Source organism: Polyodon spathula, chromosome 23, assembly GCF_017654505.1.
Source record: "Polyodon spathula isolate WHYD16114869_AA chromosome 23, ASM1765450v1, whole genome shotgun sequence".
Lineage (NCBI taxonomy): Eukaryota > Metazoa > Chordata > Actinopteri > Acipenseriformes > Polyodontidae > Polyodon > Polyodon spathula.
The window spans coordinates 17,501-31,639 of NC_054556.1; the positions used below are offsets into that span (position 1 = coordinate 17,501).

A 14,139-nucleotide genomic window follows, 5' to 3' on the forward strand; every position below is an offset into this window, starting at 1 on the left:
GTTTCAGTGCCACAGTGCAGTGAGATACTGCAGTGCCCATTTCAGCGCCACAGTGCAGTGAGATATTGCAGTGCCCGTTTCAGTGCCACAGTGCAGTGAGATATTGCAGTGCCTGTATCAGTGTTACAGTGCAGCTGGAAAGAGGGGAGTTCTGCTCAGGCTTCATCAATGGTCAGCCATAAAAGATTGATTTATTAAGGATCAGTTTTTTTAACACAGAAGTAATAATGATCATGTCTGCTTTAAGGGTCTCTAAATCTGTCAGGTTGCTATTTGCACTGAAGGTCCTATTATTTAGAGGTGCCTGTACCACCTGTGGCTGCAGTGTGCAGTCTCGCCACAGGGGGGTAGTGTGCACTGCCATGAGTCTGCAGTGACCTGCCTTATATTGGCTGAAGATTCTATGTGCACTCTCTCACTCACACAAACACTTGCTTACTCACTCACACACACACACACACACTCACACACACACTCACTCACTCACTCACACACACTCACTCACACATGCAGGCTCTGCCCTGCGGACTCACTTCTTGGAGCTGGACTGCACTCCCTGCGCTGCGCAGCTGTAGTTGCTGATCTGCTGTCTGAAGCGCAGAGCGAGGGCCGTGTCGCAGTCATCCAGCGTCACGACTGCCACCTTCTCCTCTGAGGGGCCCTGAGCCTCACCAGAGGAGCTGAGCTTGGGCTGGGGAGACAGAGAGGTGGGTGAGGGACAGGGTGTAGAGACAGTGAGGTCCAGGGGTTTGGACTGGAGAACAGAGAGAGGGGTGAGGGGAGGGACAGAGTGTAGAGACAGTGAGGTCCAGGGGTTTGGACTGGAGAACAGAGAGAGGGGTGAGGGGAGGGACAGGGTGTAGAGACAGTGAGGTCCAGGGGTTTGGGCTCGGGAGACAGAGAGAGGGGTGAGGGGACGGACAAGGTGTAGAGACAGTGAGGTCCAGGGGTTTGGACTGGGGAGACGGGGGGGGGGGGGGGCAGTGACATTGTCTGAGACAGTGAGGTCCAGGGAATACACACAGAAAGAGTGAGAGAGTGTGACAGAGGAGACTAGACACACTGATACACACACACACATACATACACAGATTGACACACTGACACAGACAGCCAGTCTCTGTGCCTACCTTGTTGTAGTACTGGATCTGCACGGTGTGCCAGTTTCCATCGCTCACCCCCCCGGGCAGGTAAGGGCTTACCTGGGTGGAAGACTCACCTGAGGACAAGTAGAGAGGGATGGCAGGTTAAATCTGATCAAACCCAGGGACCTCCACACACCCTGATACTGAAGAACCTGAATCAGCTTGCTGGCTCTCAGATCCCCAATACAGCACTGAGGAGTACTGGAGCTGCACCTGTCCTGCACTGACCTGTGGAGTACTGGAGCTGCACCTGCCCTGCACTGACTTGTGGAGTACTGGAGCTGCACCTGTCCTGCACTGACCTGTGGAGTACTGGAGCTGCACCTGTCCTGCACTGACCTGTGGAGTACTGGAGCTGCACCTGTCCTGCACTGACCTGTGGAGTACTGGAGCTGCACCTGCCCTGCACTGACCTGTGGAGTACTGGAGCTGCACCTGCCCCTCCACGATCTCCAGAGCGATGAAGTCGTGTTTCTCATTGAATCGTCCATTATACAGCAGCAGCCCGCTGGACTCCAGAGTGGCAAACCTGAATACACACACACAGACACAAAACACACACAAACACAGAGACACAAACACACAGAGACACAAAATACACACACAAACACACACACAGACACAAACACACACACACAGAGACACACACACAAACACCCACACAAACACAGAGACAGACACACACAGAGACACAAATACACATACACACAGACACAAACATACACACACAAACACACACAGACACAAATACACACACACACAGACACACACACAAACACAAACACACACAGAGACACAAACAGCACACACACAAAGAGACAAACACACACAGACACACACAGACACACAGACACACACACAGACACAAACACACACACACACACAAACATACACAAACACACACAGACACAGACACACACACACACAGAGACACACACACACACAAAGTACAGAGCACAGATACAGGCACACACACAGAGAAAACAATGTTATAAACCAGATCACAAACCAGTAAATACTGACCAGCCCAGACCCTGCTGTACTGAGCAGATCATAATCTGAGATCTCAGTGCTGACGATCTCACCTGCACACTCTCTAACACTCTCACACTCTCTCACACTTACAATCTCTCACTCTCACACTCTCTCACTCACACTCTCTCACACTCTCACACTCACACACTCTCTCACTCTCTCACTCACAATCTCTCACACTCACACACTCTATCACTCTCTCACGCTCTCACTCTCTCATTCTCTTACTCATACTCTCTCACTCTCTCACACTCTCTCACACTCACAATCTCTCACACTCACACTCACACTCACTCACTCTCTCACTCACACTCTCTCACTCTCTCACACTATGTCACTCTCTCACACTCTCTCACTCTCTCAGACTCTCACACTCTCACACTCACACTCTCTCACACCCTCACACTCACACTCTCACTCTCTCACACTCTCACACTCTCACTCTCTCACACTCTCACTCTCACACTCTCTCACACTATCTCACACTCTCACTCTCTCACACTCTCAGAATTTCACACTATCTCACTCTCACACTCACTCACACTCTCTCAGATTCTCACACACTCTCTCACACTCACACTCATATTCTCTCACACACACTCATATTCAACCTCAAATTCTCACACTCTCTCACACTCTCATACTCTCTCACTCTCTCACACTCTCTCACTCACACTCACACTCTCACACTCACACTCATATTCTCTCACACTCTCACACTCAGACTCTCATACTCTCTCACACTCACACTCATATTTTCTCACACACAGTCATATTCAACCTCACATTCTCATACTCTCTCACATTCAGCCTCACACTCTCTCACACTCTCTCACTCACACTCTCTCACACTCACACTCTCTCAGACTCACACTCACACTCTTTCACACTCACTCATATTCTCTCACACTGACACTCTCTCACACTATCTCACCTGCACACTCTCTAACACTCTCAAACTCTCTCACACTCTCACACTCTCTCACACTCTCTCACTCACTCTCTCTTTCTGACTCCCTCACACCCACACTCTCTCTCCCTCTTTCTCTCTCCTTCACACACTCTCTCTCTCAGATGATACTCACGAGAGGGAGATGGAGAGGTGGAATCTCTGCCGCAGTCCTCTGAACATGATGAAGGATTTGGGAGGGAAGGACCTGGTCGTGACGGTGCAGTATGGCTTCTCAAAGCCCCCCGAGGGACAGTCGCAGCGGAACCCCCCCTCCAGCAGCTCTGTGCAGGTCCCCCCATTCCCACAGACCCCCGGGACACAGCGGCCGGCGCGACTGTCCACCTCGCAGCGCTCTCCTGGGGATGAGACAGCAGCACTCAACAAAGACCTTGCTGCAGGGTATCCCTGCACAGCTGCAACACTGAGTCCAACCGTTGTAAATAAGCCATGCTTGCTCCCTCCTGCAGCTTGCACACAGACACTCCCCTCCCTGCACACTGCTACAGGGCCCTGGGGAGGGCCAGCTGTGATTGGGATTTAAAGCTTCGATGATGGACATCAGATTATTGATTAGGCCCCCGTCCCCATCTGATTTATTGCTCCAGATTCCTGTATTGATTGCTGTGATCATCGCTTCTCCAGCTTGAATTACACCGAGAAAAACCGGCTCACACTGCCAATCAGATAGAGAAACCAGCTCACACAGCCAATCAGAAAGAGAAACCCGCTCACACAGCCAATCAGATAGAGAAACCGGCTCACACAGCCAATCAGATAGAGAAACCCGCTCACACAGCCAATCAGAAAGAGAAACTGGCTCACACAGCCAATCAGATAGAGAAACCAGCTCACACAGCCAATCAGAAAGAGAAACCCGCTCACACAGCCAATCAGATAGAGAAACCCGCTCACACAGCCAATCAGAAAGAGAAACCCGCTCACACAGCCAATCAGAAAGAGAAACCCGCTCACACAGCCAATCAGATAGAGAAACCGGCTCACACAGCCAATCAGATAGAGAAACCGGCTCACACAGCCAATCAGAAAGAGAAACCGGCTCACACAGCCAATCAGATAGAGAAACCGGCTCACACAGCCAATCAGAAAGAGAAACCGGCTCACACAGCCAATCAGAAAGAGAAACCGGCTCACACAGCCAATCAGATAGAGAAACCGGCTCACACAGCCAATCAGAAAGAGAAACCGGCTCACACAGCCAATCAGAAAGAGAAACCGGCTCACACAGCCAATCAGAAAGAGAAACCCGCTCACACAGCCAATCAGAAAGAGAAACCGGCTCACACAGCCAATCAGAAAGAGAAACCGGCTCACACAGCCAATCAGAAAGAGAAACCGGCTCACACAGCCAATCAGAAAGAGAAACCGGCTCACACAGCCAATCAGAAAGAGAAACCGGCTCACACAGCCAATCAGAAAGAGAAACCGGCTCACACAGCCAATCAGTACGGTGCACAGACTCTTCACTGAATTTTGTGAGTTTGTATCAATTGCGTCTGTCAGTTCTGACTGGATTATCATACTGGGGGATTTTAATATCCATATTAATATTACATCACATCCTAAACGTTCAGAATTTTTGGAGCTATTGGATTCCCTAGATTTTGTTCAGTATGTTCAAGGTCTGATGCATAACCGTGGCCATGCTTTAGATCTGCTAATTTCCTGTGGTCTGGTTCTTCAGAATATCACAACTACTGACCTCCTCATCATCTCTGATCATCATCCAATCAAAACTCAGGTAATTAATCCATCAATTACTGACCTCGCCATCATCTCTGATCATCATCCAATCAAAACTCAGGTAATTAATCCATCAATTACTGACCTCCTCATCATCTCTGATCATCCAATCAAAACTCAGGTAATTAATCCATCAATTACTGACCTCGTCATCGTCTCTGATCATCATCCAATCAAAACTCAGGTAATTAATCCATCAATTACTGACCTCGCCATCATCTCTGATCATCATCCAATCAAAACTCAGGTAATTAATCCATCAATTACTGACCTCGTCATCATCTCTGATCATCATCCAATCAAAACTCAGGTAATTAATCCATCAATTACTGACCTCGCCATCATCTCTGATCATCATCCAATCAAAACTCAGGTAATTAATCCATCAATTACTGACCTCGTCATCATCTCTGATCATCATCCAATCAAAACTAATCCATCAACTACTGAACTCCCTTGACGGATTAATTACTGTGTTTGAGTTTTGATTGGATGATCAGAGATGATGACGAGGTCAGTAATTGATGGATTAATTACCTGAGTTTTGATTGGATGATCAGAGATGATGACGAGGTCAGTAATTGATGGATTAATTACCTGAGTTTTGATTGGATGGTCAGGGAGTGAGGGACAGAGGGAGGGATGGAGGGACAGAGGGAGGGAGAGAGGGAGGGAGAGAGCGAGGGAGAGAGTGAGGGACAGAGGGAGGGAGAGAGGGAGGGATAGAGGGATAGAGGGAGGGAGGGAGAGAGGGAGGGAGGGAGGGATAGAGGGAGGGACAGAAAGAGGGATAGAGGGATAGAGGGAGGGAGGGAGGGAGGGAGGGAGGGGAGAGAGGGAGGGAGGATAGAAAGAGGGAGGGACAGAGGGAGAGGGGAGGGAGGGACAGAGGGAGGGACAAAGGGAGGGAGGGAGGGACAGAGGGAGGGAGTGAGGGACAGAGGGAGGGAGAGAGGGAGGGAGTGAGGGACAGAGGGAGGGATAGAGGGAGGGAGTGAGGGACAGAGGGAGGGAGGGACAGAAAGAGGGAGGGAGGCACAGAGGGAGGGACAGAGGGAGAGAGGGACAGAGGGAGGGAGTGAGGGACAGAGGGAGGGACAGAGGGAGGGACGGTCTCCCTGTCCCTCCCTGAGGGTCATCCCGTGGAGGGAGGGAGGGAGTGAGGACAGAGGGACGCCTCCCTGTCCTCCCTAGGAGGGAGGGAGGGGAAGAGAGGGAGGGTGACCTCCCGAGGAGTCACGACCTCCCTCCCCCTCCCTCCCTGTACTCCTCCTTGGAGGGACCTGAGAGGACACTACCTCCTCCCCTGCTCTCCCTGCCTCTCAGAGGTCTCCCTCCCTCCCTGTGAGGGACAGAGGGAGGGACAGAGGAGGAGGGAGGGACCGAGGGTCTCCCTACCTCCCTGGACAGAGGGAGGGGATGAGATACCTTCCCCAGATCAGAGGGAGAGGGAGGGAGTGAGAGACAGAGGGATGGAGGGAGGAGCGTAGTCCTGGAGGTGGAGGGAGGGAGAGAGGGACAGAGGGAGGGAGGGAGGGACAGAGGGAGAGAGGGACAGAGAGAGGGAAAGAGGGAGGGAGTGATGCCATTAGACAGATTAAGATGGAGGGAAATTAGGGAGAGATCTTAATGAGTTTGAATTTTGAATTGCTGCTTTCACAGTGCTATTATTGCATCATTGCATTCTATCTTAAGGGATTATATTTTATTAGGCACTATTGTATAAAAGTGATATATGTAGGTTTATATTGGCACCTATACTTATATGTAGGGATTTGACACTAGGGGCAGAGGGAGTTATTAATGTGTCTTCTGATCGGACAGTGCTAGATGTCTGGTATTATATTAATGGATGGTTCTCTTTGCTGTGTTTTGGAGCGGGCTAGATGTATGGTGTTATATTAATGGATGGTTCTCTTTCCTGTGTTTTGGACAGTGCTAGATGTATTGTGTTATATTAACGGATGGTTCTCTTTGCTGTGTTTTGGACAGTGCTAGAGGGATTGTGGATATGTGGTGTTTTCATGTACAGCACCAGCGTGACGGAATGCTCTGCCTGGATTTGTCAGGGAAGCGGATGCCATTAGAGTTTTTAAATTAAGACTGAAAACTTATTCTTATAAATTAGCCTTTTTATCTTAATGAGTTTGAATTTTGAATTGCTGCTTTCACAGTGCTATTATTGCATCATTGCATTCTATCTTAATATTATTATATTTTATTATTAGCACTATTGTATAAAAGTGTATATATGTATGTTTATATTGGCACCTATACTTATATGTATTTATTTGACACTATTATTCTACACTGTTATTAATGTGTCTTCTGATCGGACAGTGCTAGATGTCTGGTATTATATTAATGGATGGTTCTCTTTGCTGTGTTTTGGACAGTGCTAGATGTCTGGTGTTATATTAATGGATGGTTCTCTTTCCTGTGTTTTGGACAGTGCTAGATGTATTGTGTTATATTAATGGATGGTTCTCTTTCCTGTGTTTTGGACAGTGCTAGATGTATTGTGTTATATTAATGGATTGTTCTCTGCTGTGTTTTGGACAGTGCTAGATGTCTGGTGTTATATTAATGGATGGTTCTCTTTGCTGTGTTTTGGACAGTGCTAGATGTCTGGTGTTATATTAATGGATGGTTCTCTTTCCTGTGTTTTGGACAGTGCTAGATGTATTGTGTTATATTAATGGATTGTTCTCTGCTGTGTTTTGGACAGTGCTAGATGTCTGGTGTTATATTAATGGATGGTTCTCTTTCCTGTGTTTTGGACAGTGCTAGATATATTGTGTTATATTAATGGATGGTTCTCTTTCCTGTGTTTTGGACAGTGCTAGATGTATTGTGTTATATTAATGGATGGTTCTCTTTGCTGTGTTTTGGACAGTGCTAGATGTCTGGTGTTATATTAATGGATGGTTCTCTTTCCTGTGTTTTGGACAGTGCTAGATGTATTGTGTTATATTAATGGATGGTTCTCTTTGCTGTGTTTTGGACAGTGCTAGATGTCTGGTGTTATATTAATGGATGGTTCTCTGCTGTGTTTTGGACAGTGCTAGATGTATGGTGTTATATTAATGGATGGTTCTCTTTGCTGTGTTTTGGACAGTGCTAGATGTATTGTGTTATATTAATGGATGGTTCTCTGCTGTGTTTTGGACAGTGCTAGATGTGTGGTGTTATATTAATGGATGGTTCTCTTTGCTGTGTTTTGGACAGTGCTAGATGTATTGTGTTATATTAATGGATGGTTCTCTTTCCTGTGTTTTGGACAGTGCTAGATGTCTGGTGTTATATTAATGGATGGTTCTCTTTGCTGTGTTTTGGACAGTGCTAGATGTATGGTGTTATATTAATGGATCGTTCTCTTTGCTGTGTTTTGGACAGTGCTAGATGTCTGGTGTTATATTAATGGATGGTTCTCTTTCCTGTGTTTTGGACAGTGCTAGATGTATGGTGTTATATTAATGGATGGTTCTCGTTCCTGTGTTTTGGACAGTGCTAGATGTCTGGTGTTATATTAATGGATCGTTCTCTTTGCTGTGTTTTGGACAGTGCTAGATGTCTGGTGTTATATTAATGGATGGTTCTCTGCTGTGTTTTGCTGCTGTTAATAAATCCCCCTTTATAACACCCTGGATCCGGCTGGGCTTCATATCCTCATTAATGCTTTCACACTGCTCTGCTCCCGAGGGGAGGGGATATATTATTCATCAAAGCAGTGTCTCTCCCTGCAGCAATCAGCAATACCCCCCCACATGGTATGAACCCCTGGGTCTCCACACCCCTCCCACTCCTCCTACATGGTACAAACTCTAGTGTCTCCACACCCCTCCCACTCCCCCCACAAGGTACAAGCTCGAGGGTCTCCACAACCCCCACTCCCCCATATGGTACGAGCCCTGGGGTCTTCACATCCCCCCACCTGGTATGAACTCCGGGTCTCCACACCCCCCACTCCCCCACATGGTATGAACCACTATCTCATTTCTTTTACAATGAACTCAATGCCAGTGGTATCTCAACAGTCCTGCAATACGACAGGTTATAATAATGGCAGCGCTTTTTAAATGTGTTGCATCGACTTCCAGACCAAGAAATGTTTTTAAAGCAGGTCTGAGTATCAGAGTCAAGAGACCACAGGGAGCAAGCTGGTGCTGGCTGACTTCAGAGAGGAAATGAAAAGTAAAGAAATAATCTCATCTGGAGATATGAGCCCGGAGGGGAGAGAGAGAGAGACAGAGAGATGAGAGACAGAGAGACAAAGAGAGAGCGATACAGAGAGATGAGAGACAGAACGATGAGACAGAGAGACAGAGAGAGAGCAAGACAGAGAGAGATGAGAGACAGAGAGAGACAGAGAGAGCGAGACAGAGAGATGAGAGACAGAGAGAGAGAGATGAGAGTTAAGAGAGAGAGCGAGAGAGAGAGATGAGAAAGAGAGTAGAGAGTGAGAGAGATGAGAGAGAGAGAGGAGAGAGAGATGGGAGAGAGAGAGAGAGAGAGAGGGGAGGGAGAGAGAGAGAGATGAGAGAGATGAGAGAGAGAGATGAGATAGAGAGATGGGAGAGAGAGAGAGAGAGAGAGAGAGAGATAGAGAGGGAGAGAGAGAGAGAGAGAGAGAGAGAGAGAGAGCACAGTGATAAAGAACATGGCGGAGCACAGGGTAGGGAACCAGGGAAAGCACTGAACCTACAAACTGTACCACTGAGTGACACTGTGCTGCCCACACGACCCACAGCAATATCACTTACTGACGGGCAGAGTGGAGAATACCTTGTTCTAGCTCCTATTACGTCCTATTGACAGCAAAACTAACCTCCAGAAACGGGTATCCAACTTGACTTGTGTAATTGATTTAGATATAGAATATATAATCTATATATATAAATGAAGTCACAGTAATTACGAATCACACAGTATATATATATATATTAAATTGATATAGATAATATATATATATATATATAAACGAAGTCAAGTATTCAGAATTCATATGCTTAGTGTGATTAATGATAGATATATTTATATTTATATAATATATATATATATATCAATATATATATATATATCAACACACACACTAAGCATTATGAACTGAAACAACGCCTGACAGCATGCATTGTACCGAAGCCTGACTGCTGGATACTATAGTGTACTGCAGTCCAGGTCAAGCACAGAACAGCCGACACATGCATGACATTCGACAGCTCAGTACCTAATTTCAAAGAGACAGGAGCGTGTAAAAGAACAAGCAGTAAGAACAGGCTGGTCCCAGCAGCTGACTGATCTCAGAAGCCTATGAAGTAACCCTGGCTGGAAGCGACTCACCAGTGTAGCCCTCTCTGCAGACGCAGCTGTAGCCGCCCTCCCTGCGCGTGCACACCCCTCCGCTCAGGCAGGGCTTGGAGTAGCACAGGTTGATCTCCGTGTCGCAGTAGTCACCCGTGAAGCCGGGCGGGCAGCGGCAGCGCAGCCCCGTGATTGGGTGGATGGGTCTGAAGAGGATGGAGGCGGAGCTGATGAAGGGGGCGGAGCTGTTGAACTGCAGCACGGAGACACACTTCATGTAGTTCTGGCAGGGCTCTCGCAGGCACACATTGTCATCAAAGGGCAGCACCTCCAGCATGGCTCGGGCGGTGAGCCGCGGCCGGCTCAGGTACAGCTGCTCCTCCAGCGCCTCGGAGGGAAGGAAGAGCCCCCCAGGCAGCAGGGCGGAGAAGCTGACGTTCAGGATGTCTGCGTCCCCGTCCTGCTGGATGTTGAACACAAAGATGTCCTCCTGGGGGACGGACAGCACAGAGGACACCCCGTCCAGGAAGTGTCCCAGAAGCGGGGACAGGAAGCGGTCCTGGGACACATCCTGCAGACGCACTGTCACGCTGTTGGACAGCATATCCTCCGTGATGATGAGGACACGGAGCACACACTGAGCTGTCACACTGTGGATCCCATCTGCAGGGGGACACACACACACAGACAGACAGACAGGTTACCATAATGTACAATACCACCGAGATTATACACTAATATAACTGCCACTAGATCCTAGCACTGTGGATACTGTGTAGGAGACACACAACACACACACACACACACACACACACACACACACACACACACACACACTCACACACACACACACACACACACACAACACACACACACACACACACACACACACACACACACACACACACACACACACACACACACACACAAACACACACACACACACACACACACACACACACACACACACACACACACACACACACACACACACACACACACACACACACACACACACACACACACACTGCTCTCCAGCACAGCTCCCACTGTCAGCCCTGCCCTCCCCAGCTAGCAGTGCTGAGGAGCAGCACTATCTGTTCATTGTTTACTGATCTCCATTCATCAGAGCCACTGAGGCTGGCAGGGCTGGCCCGGTATGTAGGACACTCACCCTGGGGAGACACGCTCAAACCTGCTGCTTCTACAGGTGTGATCGAGCCTGCATCTGCGTGCGTGGGACTGTGTGTGTGGGTTTGTGAGCATGTCTGTATGTGTCTCAGTATGAAGAGACAATTTGGGCTGGTTTGGCCCATTATTATCCTGGTTCAGTTTGGTTTGGCTCGGTCTGTCCTGGTTTCAGACACATCAATGCATTCAGAGCCCATCCCCCCGCTGTGAGACAGACAACGCAGCTTCCAGTTCATTGCTCTCTCTGACTCACACATCAAAAAAACAACATGAATAAGAAAGGACCCCTTTTACTTTTACAACTCACTGTCAACATGCACTTGACTAACACAAATTAACCCAATCCAGTAATTATCAACTGGTGAAATGTTGAGAGAGCGCTCAGAGATGGGGAGCAGCCACAGAGAGGGAGAGAAGGAGAGGGAGAGAGGGAGAGGGAGAGAGGGAGAGGGAGCCTGACTGAGCAGGTAATGTAATTAAACACATTAGTGCAGCTCAGAGCTACAGAGGACACGCGCCAGGCAGCCCTCGCACCAGGGGTTAGTGCTCTAGTCCTATCTCTAGTCATGTTAATAGTCCTGTGAGTCTGCTCTATAGCTGGCCTCTCCCTGGATTAGCAATGTAGAGCACAGGGCTGCTGTAATCACACAGCACGATCATCCACCAGCTGCCCTCTTAATCAGTTTAGCACAGATTTAAACATTCTCTAATCAATCCTGCAAATTCAATTCAAACCATTTATTTCAAAACTGGACTGATGGCCAACGTGGGCTGTGAGTGAACCGGGAAGAGCAATCCCTGACTGTACAGCAAAGAGCAGCTTTCTGCAGTTCTCCCCACCCCTCTCTCCTGCTCTCCCTCCCTCCCTATCTCCTCCTCCCTCTCCCCCTTCTCCCCTTCCCACTCCCTCTCCCTCTCCTTCCCTCTGTGTGTGTGTGAGTGTGTGCCTGTGTGAGTGTCAGTGTGTGAGTGTGAGTGTGTGAGTGCGTGCCTGTGTGAGTGCGTGGGTGTGTGAGTTTGTGAGAGCGTGCCTGTGTGAGTGCATGCCTGTGTGATTGCATGCCTGTGTGAGTGCGTGGGTGTGTGAGTTTGTGAGAGCATGCCTGTGTGAGTGCGTGCCTGTGTGAGTGCGTGCCTGTGTGAGTTTGTGAGTGCGTGTCTGTGTGAGAGCGTGCCTGTGTGTGAGTGCGTGTCTGTGTCACTCCCACCCATTCCACCCGCCTCTGTGATCCCTCTCCCCTGATAATGAATTGCGTGGGTGTGAGTTTTCTATCTCAGCGTGCCTGTGTGAGTGCGTTTCTGTGCCTGTGCGAGTGCGTTTCTGTGCCTGTGTGATTGCGTGCCTGTGTGAGTGCGTGGGTGTGTGAGTTTGTGAGAGCGTGCCTGTGTGAGTGCCTGCCTGTGTGAGTGCGTGCCTGTGTGAGTGCGCCTACGTGGATCCCCCACTTCTAACCTTAACACTGTGAGTGCATTCTGGTGACTGCACCTGTCAGAGTGCTTGCGTGGTGACACCCTCACCACGGAGAGCATGCCTGTTTCGAGTGCACACTCTGTGCAGGCACACGTCCGCACCTTACACATTCAAACACTGCGTGCCCCATGAGTGTCGTGCCTGTGGTGAGTTTGTGGACTGAGTGCCTTTACACCTCACACTCTCCTGGCAATAAAAAATTAAAACAGTAATTAAAAGGCGGCGGCAGCACAATGCCAGCGCTTCCAGACTCGCTGCAGCCACTGTACACCACGAGCACTCACAGCCAGCACTAGCAGTGTCTGTGTTACACAGGGTGACCTCACTCACACGCCTGGCTGAGTGTGAGGGCCTCAGCTGCAACACTAGGCTGATGCTCCACTGTTTCAGAGAGCAGCTCGCTTGCTGTTTTAATCCCAGCTCTCTGGGACATGCCTGTGTGAGAGCAGCATTTCAAATAACATTTGTGTTTGTATAAAAAGACAGAAAGCTAAAAAGCAGCCAGCGAGAGGGCTGGGTCAAACACAGCCTGCCCTGTGAATCAGAGACGCTGGGAGAGGCAGAGAGAGCCTGTGTCTCGTGCAAACAGTGCCTCTTATAAACTGATCTGCAATGTGAGTGCTGTGAAGAACCTGATAACATTCTCTGTAAATACAATCATACTGAGTGAGTGCGTGCCTGTGTGATTGCATGGCTCTGAATTGAAGAGGACTGACAAAGATCATGATACAGAATATATATGTAAAACAGAACAGCTTCTGTTGGTATCTGATAACTTTATATCAATAACTTTTTATCAATAAAATAACATGACCAGCTGACCCTTTCAAATGATCCCATCTCATCAACAAAGGAACCCTTTAAAATGTATAAAAAACAATATATAAAAACATATAAAATATATAGAAATCACTCACACATATAATAACAATATATACCACTCACAGTGCAATCAGAAATCACTCACACATATAATAACAATAGAAGACTCACTTCTCTTGCAGAAATGTTTCTCTTGTTTGTTTGCACTGTCATTGTGCAGCTCGTCCAGGTTACACCACTTGCCTTTATTATAGTTCGCCATGCTTTTTTCTTTATATGTTTTATCATACCTATCTCTGCTTTACAATGCTTACCTATGCTTCACACTGTGCTGTGCTTTCACTGTGCTGTATTATACCTTGCTGTATCACTGTGGTGTATCACACTGTGCTGTATTACACTGTGCTGTATCACATTGTGCTATATCACACTTTGCTGTATTACACTGTGCTGTATCACAC

At 48.2% G+C, this 14,139-nt stretch overlaps 1 protein-coding gene across 1 annotated transcript in view; it reads right to left on the reverse strand.

The window, feature by feature from the left end:
• Positions 1–14,139, reverse strand: part of LOC121298341 (cadherin EGF LAG seven-pass G-type receptor 3-like) — a gene marked incomplete at its 3' end in the record, with an annotated part of 35,762 nt that overhangs the window by 15,400 nt on the left and 6,223 nt on the right. The window contains exons 2-6 of the mRNA XM_041225435.1: positions 10,234–10,857; positions 3,266–3,488; positions 1,559–1,674; positions 1,131–1,219; positions 534–691 (exon numbers count right to left, since the gene is read on the reverse strand). Coding sequence (XP_041081369.1) covers positions 534–691; positions 1,131–1,219; positions 1,559–1,674; positions 3,266–3,488; positions 10,234–10,857 — 1,210 coding nt within the window. The remainder of the gene's footprint in view (positions 1–533; positions 692–1,130; positions 1,220–1,558; positions 1,675–3,265; positions 3,489–10,233; positions 10,858–14,139) is intronic.